This window comes from Eurypyga helias, unplaced genomic scaffold (genome assembly GCF_000690775.1).
Source record: "Eurypyga helias isolate BGI_N326 unplaced genomic scaffold, ASM69077v1 scaffold10752, whole genome shotgun sequence".
In the NCBI taxonomy this organism is placed as follows: Eukaryota; Metazoa; Chordata; class Aves; order Eurypygiformes; family Eurypygidae; genus Eurypyga; species Eurypyga helias.
Window position 1 is genome coordinate 19822 of NW_010235302.1, and position 11266 is coordinate 31087.

General features: G+C 46.3%; 1 protein-coding gene across 1 annotated transcript; it reads right to left on the reverse strand.

Moving 5' to 3' along the window:
- Positions 1-483: 483 nt before the first annotated feature.
- On the reverse strand, positions 484-10081 carry LOC104505932 (Na(+)/H(+) exchange regulatory cofactor NHE-RF3-like). The gene is given in 9 exon segments (XM_010146700.1): positions 484-578; positions 581-938; positions 1728-1922; positions 2422-2618; positions 2870-3065; positions 4342-4478; positions 5598-5850; positions 6158-6369; positions 10057-10081. Coding segments are annotated over 8 exon segments (1641 nt in total). The 5' UTR covers positions 6368-6369; positions 10057-10081.
- Between the last annotated feature and the right edge of the window lie 1185 nt (positions 10082-11266).

Consider the following 11266-nt stretch of genomic DNA (forward strand, 5'->3'; position numbering starts at 1 on the left):
TGCTCCTACTCCTCCTTACCTGTCTCTTGCATGATCGGAAAGGAAGCATCTAAATATTTAAGGCTGACCGCAGAGGGTTCAAAATGACTGTTTCAATCAGAAACAACTTTCCTGCTTTTCTCACTTCTGTCATACTTCAGATTCTACTGGCATGAAGTGAGTAAAATAATTTCAGATCAGCACATTGCCTAGAAAAATGTTGTCATAACCTATCAGTTACTCTTCCTTCTACAAAATTATCTGTTTTGAAATACTTCACCTGAATAAAACCCCGAAAGCAGTTTATGCTGTTTGGTGTGTATAAGCACTTTCCCACCCCGGCACTTCCAGGATTGTATTGCTAGTTTCCCATCTTCATTAAGGATTATTGTATTTGGATTATCTTAGTCCATAAAATCTCTTGTGTGGTGCATCCCTTCTGTGATTTAATCTTGATGATTAAAGATACTTACGTGTGGGGAAAGGAAGAGTTGTTTGTGATAATCAGACCGCAGCTTCCCTTTCGGTAACACAGACTGACTTGTAAAAATCCAGGCTCAACTTAAAAATCCTAGCTCAGGAGTACATAGTAGTTAGAAAAGAAAGGTTTCTACCCCCTAGATGATCCCTCAACATTTGCTTAATGCAGTGTTACTCACCCTTTGCCTTGGTTCAGGTGAGTTTCTCTCCGGGTCTGACAAATGGTTTTCTCTATAAGCTGGAGGTTCAGAAGGGTCACGAACTGGATCTGCCATGGAGGCTGTGATGGGAATATTCTGGCCCTGGAAGTATTTGTAAGCATCTTTGCTGCACACCAGTAGTGTCAGTCTGTCACCGCTCTCTTGGATTCTTGCCACCACTTTGTCATAGGCTTCATTCATCATGTTCACCCCATTCACTTCCAGGAGAAAGTCGTTATTTTCCACACCGGCGGTGTCAGCTGGCCCGTGCTTTTGTACCTGCAAAGGCAAATTCAGACTGTCGTAGCAGCATAAGACTTGGAAGGATGCGTTAACAGCTGGTGGTTAGCTAGACTATTGAGGCACTGCTTCCCTTAGAGGACGGCAAAATAAGCATGGGGAAGTGGAGATTTGCGGGGCAGAAATTAACTGGGAGAGGCAAAAAGCCTAGATATAATCAACCTGGAACCCAGCAGTTTAAGATGCATCTTGATTTTGATAGACTCATTATAGCAATGTGGCACGGTAGAATCATGAAGACAGGTGGAAAACCAGTTTTCTTATTTTTTGCAGGTCCCTGCCCAGTAACTTTACTGCATTTCACAGATTCGTTAGTAATAAGTGGAAACTCCTCACAAGAAGGCTAGAATGACAGACATAATTTGAGGCAGTAGAGGTTTGACTTTTGCCAGCTGTGGGATTCAGAGAAGGGGAGTAGGGCATGGTGAAGGTGTCTCTTACATTTTTAGGATGTTCTACAGTCAAATGAATCAGTTTAAAATACTAATTTTAGCATGCCAGCCTCATGAATAAAAGCAAAAATGATGCAAAACTTGGTTTCCCCTTCCCTCTAGATGTCTAACAGCATGAAGAACATTTTCTGGTGCTTGTTTTTAATTGTGGTGCTGCCATGTCAGTCTAAATTCAACAGTTACAGCGCTTCTCTGAGAGCGCTGGAGAAGAAACTTGTTTTTTGTGGCTTTTCTTGAATGTATTTGTGGGGTGGCAGGGAGAAGGCTATCCAACAGATTACTGAGCTTTTCCTTGCTCCTCATTCTACGTCAGTACCTCATTGATGAACAGGCCAGGCTTGTTCTTGATCATGTTTAAGCTGAAGCCGAATCCACTAGGCCCTTTCACCATCTTGCAGATTCTTGGCTTGTGGTTCACTTTGTGCTCCGGGTGCAACTCCACTCTTGCCTCCATTGTAGCTGGAGTTGGATCTTGTACTTTGGAGTAGTAGGAGCAGGGGGAAATCTGAGCCTGGAAAAAGTGACAAATGGAAGTTTGTTAACGTAAAAACTTGTGCTGCGAGATCTGTATTGGGTTCGCCATGCTCAACCTGCTTTGTTTGAAACCTTTTTAATGAGTCAGACTTGAGCTGCAGTGAAGGACTCTGCTGATAATGCCTGGCTGAGTGGAAACCTACAGTGTTGATCTATGTGTGAAAGGAATTTTGTGACTCGCTTTGTTCATAAACGGTTACATGAATTTGCTGTCTTAAACTGCTCACCTTCCTTGTGGTGTGTTTAAATGTAGAATTGTTCCAATAGCGCCTGTGAAAATCTGGAAGAGGCCAAAAACTTGGGTATTTAGTGACTTGCTGTACAAGTGCAAGGAGAGCTGCTGAAATATGGGTGCAGTTTAGACATCTCCTGCAAGATGAAGTGTCTGCCGGAGCAGACTGGCTCTTTCATTGCTACATATGTCTCTTCATAACGATAACTTACCAGTTCTTAGCAGAAAGTTTGCATTTTCTTACCAGTTTATACATAGTGTCAGTCTCCTTATCCACTACCAGCAGCGTGGCTTTTGCCTTGGACTGCTTAATTTTTCCCACTACGCTTTCATGATCCAGACCATCCACTTGCTCGCCGTTGACAGCTACTAGGATGTCGTTGGTTTTGAGACCGGCCTTGGCTGCTGGGCTCCCAGAATCAACATCCCTGATTATATGACCTAAGATCAGAAGGGGGAAAAAGAAATTGATGTGAAGGCATCTGCTTGTTTAAAGACATTAAAATGCGTGGCAAAGGCTAATTGTCAGAATTGTGCTTCAGGTTGAGGCCGTTTCCCTGATGTAGCCTGGTTTGCATCACGTCTATTGGGGGTTTCTAGATGAGCAGTAAGAAACCAAGGAGAATGAGGTCTGCAAACCCTGTACAGGAAGAAACCAGGTGTCGTGGTCTGTGTGTTAGCTTGGTTCTTACCACCCATGTTTTGTTCCATCTGTAGATGAAAGCCATATCCGTTTTTTCCTTTCTGGATCTCAAGAAGTCGTGGTTTGAGGGGAAGGAATCTTAGGTTGGCGCTCTCTTTGCTCAGTACCATCTTCTGGCTCATGTAATAGCGGTCCGTTTCTTCGTTGGAAAGTAGAAACATAACATGATTTCCAGACTTCTTCACCTGCAATAGTACACGTATAGTTTCAGATGTCACCCCTTCCGCCACGTGTGGGGATTACAGATGCTTCCGTAACTCCTGTGCTGATATACATAGTGGTGTGTGGGTGCTGTTGATGAATGAGCCATAAGGTGTCAGCTACGCTACTGTAATTTGACTTTTTTCTCCAGTCAGAAATTTTGACTGTGACAAGATCTCGGGCTTGTAAGATCCCGCATATATATGAGGCCATTTTCTGTATTTCGGACTGTTTTCCTGACCTCTAGTGAATTAGCTGTGGAGTGCCATGAGGGTGGTGTACAGTGCCAGTAGAATCCAGTGAGCCTCAGTAGAGGCTTGGCTTATTTAGATGTGGGACTCTACAGGCATATCGTGCCGTCTATACCACTGTTTTAAATCCAGTGATGCGTCAAGTTTACATCACGTTTGGTCATCTTCCATCTCCCTGTATTGCTGATTCTGAGTTTTTGGGGGTTTTTTGGTGTGTTGTTTTTTTTTTTTTCTTTTTTTCTGTTTCTTTTTTTTTTTGCAAGTCCATCCTTTATTTTACTCCTCTCTAGCCTAATGGGTGCCCTCTTTACTCAACCGACGTTGCTGCTGCTGCTGTTCCGGCAGCTCACCAAATGACGGGTGTTGCAGGGTTCTGTAGTGCGGAGCGTGCGCTGAATTGTGATGCTGGGATGGCAGAGCGTGTGCTGCCTGTCTCGTGGCTCACTGAAAGCTCTTCAGCTCCAGCTGCATTTTAGCAGTGCTAATAGTGGCAAGCTGGAAGCCTCATTAGCAATGTTCTTTGCAGCTGAGGCCAGGTAGGGAATTTATTTGCACAGTATTTTTTATCAGCTTGGAACTTTTTAACGGGAGAAAGGAACTGGTGTCTAAAATAATGAATTTTCCCTGTTCCATGCTAACTGTATCATCAGGGTTCCCCCTCTTCCTGCCCTGAAAACCACATTTGATGACCTGCCCTCTTACCATGAGGAGTATTTCCAGGAAGAGAGCGTGATTTATTTAACAGGGCTCCTGGCAGCGGTATACTGGTGTTATTTAAAAATCTTTGGCCTGTCTTGATGGCAGCGTTCATTCAGGATCAGTTCAAGTGGCCGCTTGACAGCAGAGCCGAAGCAGAGGGTTGCTCTGCCCTGTTGATGATACATGAACAGTAGCTTCCAGGATTTACTGTGAAGCCTTCACATCGGCCAGACCTGCCTCCTCAGTGACCCTGGTGGGTTGCTGTGCAAGTGGGCCAGAAGAGAAGATGAATCGGTATACAAACTAATACCTTTTCCACCATTTCCTCGTGTGTGTCATTTTCCACATTTTTTCCATTGATTTCAATCAGGCGATCGTTATTTTGGACACCAGCCTTCACAGCTGCTCCTTGTGATGAAAGCTCCACTATGAACAACCCCTTCTGTCCTAAAATAAATGAAAGCTCATTACACAGGGTACGTCACTGCAATGTGCCTGCATTCAATGGCTAAGGGAGCGCAGCGCCGATGTCCTCAGAGACCCTCCGTCTCCGCTTAGGGGCAGATTACAGGGGCACTACAGACACACCGCTGCCATTCTGCCTGGAAAAACCCTGCTGGGAGGCATTTCTTCCCTATCTGCAACTCAGAAGATCTTTTGTTTGTCTGCCAAGAGTGCCAAAGGGGCTGATTAGATAGCTGAAAGGGATTGGGGGGTGGTGTCCCCACCAACTTGGAGTGGGGAGCTGCTTTTATACATTTCATCATTTCCTGTGTATGCAAGGCTTCCATGGCCATCTTCAAGGCCAGGCTGGATGAGGCTTTGAGCAACCTGGTCTAGTGGAAGGTGTCCCTGCCCATGGCAGGGGGGTTGGAACTGGATGGTCTTTAAGGTCCCTTCCAACCCTAACCATTCTGTGATTCTATGAGTCTATGTTTGGGCTTTCAGTTACGTGGCATTCCAAAATACCCTCTTTAGAGGTGATGCTTTCCAGAAGACCTCTAGTCTGTTGATTGGCCTTGGAAGAAAGGCACATGTGGAAGAGGTTCAAAATCGCTTGCTTTCCAAATGAGGTAACTTACAAATCAGGAAGTGTTTATTACCGTTACCCAGAACCTTAGGTGCTGATTCCTGGGATGATTTGGAGGAATGCAGCAGGATATAATGTAGCAACTGGAGCGGGTATCTGGTGTTTGAGCAGGGACGGCAAATTTGGTTTTGTTAAGTGGGCTGAAATAACAAACACAACATAGCTTATTCTTTTTATCTCTCTAGGGTTTTTTTTTCCCAATCTTTTCTCCACCCCATAAGATCGTGGTCCTCAGAGGACCATGCACTGCATATGCTGTACAGAAATCAGATGGATCTGAACTCTTCTTGCTGCTTCTCACTTCCTTTCTGTTAGCAGGAGCAGTTTGTGTGCCCCCATTAGCCCCCCACCTGTTAACTGTGGTTGCCTCTCCCAGCTGCCATATAGACATATGGGGGCCAGTGGGAGCACACAAACTGCCCTTGCCAATATGTGTATATACACCCTCCCCCCATCTCTTCTGCCCAGGCTCTCACCTTCTGTGCTTTTCAGAGAGAAGCCATAGCCTTTCTCCTCCTTCACTAGGTAGCAGAGCCGGGGTTGTGGAGCTGCAGTGATTGCTCCATTGCCTGTGGGTGGCGGGGACTGCTGACCCTGCTGCTGTCCTCTTGACGCCTTTTGACCCAGCTCTTCCAAGTTCACTCCTTCCTTTTCTGCCTTTTGATAGGATGCATCATCCAGAACAAGAAATACAACAGAATCCCCGCTGGTTTTGACCATCTCCACCACCTGTAGTGGACAAAGTGAAACAGCAAGCAGGTCTTAGGACGATTGACCTAAAAGTTCTCCCCAGGAAGGGTTGTGCTGTCTGGTTTTTGTCTCATCCCTCTGCTTGTGCACTATGGAGGCACCTCAAAGGCATTTCTTGCCCATAGTGGATAGTGAACGATGCAGAGAGATACTCAGAGCAGTTGACTCAGCTCTTGGATTTCCTAGTGGAAGATGCCGTAAAAACTGGAAGAGAAAGCTTCACGTAGTAGCAGTGGGTCTGTGTAATGGGGGAGTGGTGTGGATCACAGACTAAACAGAGATGTACCTGTGTGTGTTCCTCCTTGTCTACAAACACACCGTTAACCCTGAGGACTCTGTCTCCATCCTTCAAGCCAGCCTTTTCAGCTGGACTGTCCTTTTCCACGTTCCGGATGAGATGCCCTGCTGTGTCTTTCTCAATGCGCAGGTAGAATCCATAGCTCTTTTGGGGCTTTTTGGTCACTTTACATTCCCGAGGCTGGAGAACAGAAGTCATCTCTACCAGACAGGATGGAAAAGGTTTATGTGAGTAAATATAGGAAGCTTACCTAGGTATGTTGTCTCTACATACTGAGACAGTTTGCTCCAAAATTCTTGGGTTTTTGTTTCTCAGGAAATCCTGTTGTGCAAAGTTGAAGCTATTTAAAAAGGCTCAGGAGAAGAAGGCAATTCTTTTTCTCTCTCCCTCCTCACTTTTCATGTCTCCCTGTCTCAAAGCAAGATGCACAACTGGAAGAAAGATGTTGTCTGCCTGTGATACCATTGTGAAAACTGAGCTGAGGATTTAATACCAAAATTAAGTCTTACGGAGTAAAAATAGTGGCAGCACAAAAATACTGGAACACTACAGTAAAGTTATGTGACAAAATGGGATTTCACAGAATGGTCAAGGTTGAAAGGGATTTCTGGAGCTGATGTGGTCCAACCCCCCAGTTGAAGCATGACCACCTAGAGCCAGTTCCCCAGGGTCAAGTCCAGATGGCTTTTGAGTATCTCCAAGGAGGGAGGCTCCATTACCTCTCTGGGCAACCAGGACCAGTGCTCAGTCATCCTCACAGTAAAAAGTGTCCATTCAGATGGCACCTCCTGTGTTTCAGTTTGTGCCCAGTGCCTCTTGTCCTCTCACTGGGCACCACTGAAAGGAGTCCAGCTCCATCTTCTTTGCACCCTCCCTTTATACCTTGGCAAGTTCCTCCCGAGCCTTTGCTTCTCCAGGCTGAACAGCCCCAGCTCTCTGTCTTTTGAATATCTCCAAGGATGGAAACTACAACTTCTCTGGGTAATCTGTGCAGGCGGACGAGCAGGTGGGGTCAAGGAAGGACCTCGTTGTCCTAAGCAGGCTTTCCTGTTCTTGGTTATTTTAGCTAAACAGAATTAAGTTTCAGGAAAAGACACCGTAACTGGAGTGTTACTGTTAATGGGTGCAGGGTTTGTGTTGGAGGGTGGAAACCAAGCGCTATAAAGGAACTGGGAAGACCCTTGGCTCCGCTTACAAAACCTTTTATCTCCTGGTTGGGTTCGGTATGTCTGCGTCTCAGTTTTCATACAAAACGGAGCGCTTGCGTTACTTCCAGGTCCTTCAGAAGTTACTGGCAGAGTCAAAGTTTTTGGAGTTGGCCACATTTGCCTCTGCCTCTGAATCCTAATTGATTCTGTAATGAAGAGGAGCGAACAGAGCTGTTTCACGTGGGTATGTCGTCATAGGTGAGACTTGGGTAAGAGATGTCTCTGTCTGGACAAAGCAGAGGGGTTGGGCCAGTAGGCTGATCTTGCAATTCTCACATGAATCCTGAAATGACCAAAGCCTCAGTTTGCTGCCCAACTGAAACTTTGTCTCCAACCTTCAGGACTTTAACAATGCCATGAGCAGTAATTGTTATGAAAATGTGACGTTGTGTGGTAAAGGAAAGAAACTAAATTTGGGTTGGAAATGACAGGCTGCTGAAGTAACTGCAGGAGTTTGATTCAGACTGATTTCTCAATGAATCTGTGACAACTGGAGCAGAATTTCCAGTCAGTGTCTCCAGGGGGCTGTGTTTACTTCCCCAGAGAACTGAGGCCAGCTGGTTCAAGAGTATATTGATGCTGGGATTGTCACCAGATTGCTGGTAGGCAGTCGCTCTTCTCCTCTGGAGGGTTTTTAAGCAAATCCTCCTAGAAGCTGTGTCAGCCACAGGGGCCAAGGACAGGGAGGTGTTTGGGACCATGCAGTGTGGGTTTACTGATTTTTTTTTTTTTTTGGTGATGTGTGATGAACCTGATAACTTGACATGGGTCTGTGATGTGGAGAGAACAGTGGATGCTGTTCACCTTAACGTTTGCAATGACCCCGATACGGTCTCTAGTGCAGTTGTTGTAGCCAATCTGTGACAGGCGCTGGATAAGCAGGCCACCAGGTGGGCAGAAAATTGTCTAGGCCACTAGGTTCAGAGGGTTTCCATCAGTGATGTATAATGCAGCTGTTGGCTGGTTGTTAGTGGCACTATTTAGGGTAGGTACTGAGGCTGATACCACTGAACATCTGTCTTTACGATATGGGCAGCGAGACAGGATACATCCCCAACAAGCTGATAGGTGGTAGCAAACCGAGGGGGAGCAGCAATAGGCTGGAGGTTAGGGTTGCTGTTTAGGGAGATCTCAGCAGGCTGGAGAAATGGGCTGACAGAAACCTGGTGAAGTTCAGCAAAGAAAAGTGGGGAAAACCCCATCTGTATCTAGACCCCGCACACCCCATGCAGGCTGACTGCTGGCTGGCCAGAAGGCAGCGTTGCTGGGCTGCACACGGGTGCCCAGGTTGAACATGGGTCAGGGGCCCTGTGCAGTGAAGGTCAACTGTGTACGGGGTGGTATCAGTATGTAGCCAGCAGGTCGATGGAGGGGATTGTTCCCCTCTCTGCCACTTGTGAGACCACGTGTGAGTACTGTCTCTGGTTCTGAGCTCCACAGGTAACCGACATGTTGGAGCTGGGCCACTGGGCTGATTTTGGAGCACGTGATGTTTAAGGAGACTGAGAGAGCTGGGTTTGTTCAGCCGTGGGAAGAGACAGCAAAGGGAAGATCTTACTGATGTCTTCAACTGCCTGACTGGCTTGTGTAGAGAACACAGCGCTGGACTCTTCCTGGAAGTCAACAGTGATAGGATGAGAGGTAACAGACACAGGCTGCAGCAAGGGAAATTCCAATTAGGCAGCTGTAAGGACAGCTTTTCATCTTGGGAGCCTCCAGATACTGGAACAGGTGCCCAGGGAGGCTGCAGAATCTCCGTCCTTGGAGATACTTACGTGGCTGTGGTCCTGAGCAACACAGTCTAAGTTGGACCAGTTTTTTATGGGGACCAGATGGCCTCCAGAAGTCCCTTCCAACCTAAACTCTTCTGTGCTTTTAGAATGTAATGAAACTCCGGTGTGGGTGATGCGTATCATTAGCAGGAATACTACATACTGAAAGTAAGCAGTAGTGAGCAGGGAACAGCTCCAGAGATAGTTGCCTTAGGAACTCCTGCCAGAGATCCGTGATAGAGGAACAAGATGAATGAAGACAACTGCCTCTAGTTGGAAAGTTCAGCTAATTAGCAAACTTGATTTGTATTTTACTGGAAAGAGAGTTTTCCTTTCTGCCTCTCTCTCTACTGTCTGTCAGAAGCCCAAAGTTGCGATGCAGAGATCACCCGTAATCACAGCCTAGGAAATACCAAGGACATTCACCTGCTTGCACGCAAATATTTCTTTGCAGCTCTGCATTTTTTCTTTCTTTATATCACCAGTGTGACTAATGTGGGTAGGAACTGGCTGTTTTTTCTTGTGCCTTGTGCTTTTTTGAGCCTCTGTGTAGTTGCACTGGGACTAACTCCATACAGGGATGGGCTGCCTTATTATTTGGACATTGTTTGGAACACATCAGGCTGTATTGATCGCAACTGCAGCTCAGAGCATTTTTTCTTGAGAAAAAGCTGGGAATCTCTGCTAATTTCTGAAGCTAGCATGTGAAACCGGTGTCACACAAAGCTGAAGAAACAGTAGGCTTTTATGGGGGAAAAAAGTATTTCTTTGCATTTAGAAATGGAGGGCAGGTTACAGTGTGCGGCACACTACTTTTAATCCATGAAAGCTTTACATGCATAACTATCAGGATCAAAAAAAGGAGTTTTCTAGGGGAAGAGGGATTAGGAAAAAAGGAATTTCTTACCTGTATGTCTGCGTGGAGCAGGCTTCACAGGAATTCTCTTTTGCTGTCCCTCCTGTGGCTGTACCTATAAGTAAAGGTGGACTTTGATTGGGCAAAGGTTGGTTTAAAAGATGATTTATTTAACCAAGTTTCACTGAATATGTTCAACACCTTGATAAGCTGCCTTGTCCTTGCCTGCAGAAGTGCTAATCACGTGCATTTCTCAGCATCTTTGAATTTTGTTCCACTGATAATTATACTCAAAAACTCAGTCAGGGAGGTTATCCAAGGCAAACCTGATCTTTGATCTGGGCAAGAGCCTTCTCCAGCTACAAGGAACATCTTAAAGGGAACAGGTTTGGATTGTGTTGGATTGACCTGGGCCAGCAGCATTTGAGTGCAAATCAAGAGGTTACTGGTTCAAACTTGTGTGCCCCGTGTTGGGTGCCAAAAAAAGCAACCGTGATGGGTTAACCTTGGCCAGCAGCCAGATGCCCACCAAACTGCTCTCCCTCCCTTCCTCTACAGGACAGGAGGAGAAAATAGAATGAAAAAGCTTGAGTAATTCAAGATAAGGGAGAGATATGATGAACAGATGGGGTTGTGATTGAGGGGTGGCCCTGGCTGAGGCCATCACACATGCAAAACATGCATGGCAATCAAGTGACCCATGTGAGTAAAGTCTCCCTGGAATAGAGGGAGGGAGGTGGCTGGGATATCAATATGGTGAGGCCTGGCAAATTGGCTGTACTGGACCACTTGCTATGAACCTGCCAAGGGAAGCACTGTGTGCTTACCATGGTGGAAGTGCCTACTGGGTGTGCCTACGGTAAACCAGGCCATTGCTTGAAACGCTACCCTGAGCCTTGAAGGGCAAATTCTGTGTCGCTGTATCCCAGAAAGAATCGAGTCAGTGCAACTCATTTCTGAAATAACCTCATATACTCCTGGCCCAAGAAACATGACACTGATCTTGTGCATCACATCCCCCGTCACCCACAAGCCTCTGGAAAGATTGAACCGTGCAATGGACTCCTAAGACTATGCTGACAGCACTCAGTGCTGGGGAATAGAAGCAGTGGGGGTGTAAAATCAGCAGAAACCACTTGGCTGGTTAACACCAGATGATCTGCCAACTGCCCTGCTTCTGCCCAAGCAAAGCCCCTCCATACTGTGGGAGGGAGGAGAGGAGTCCCCCTAGTACAGGTGGGGAAGTGGCTCTGAAAGTCAG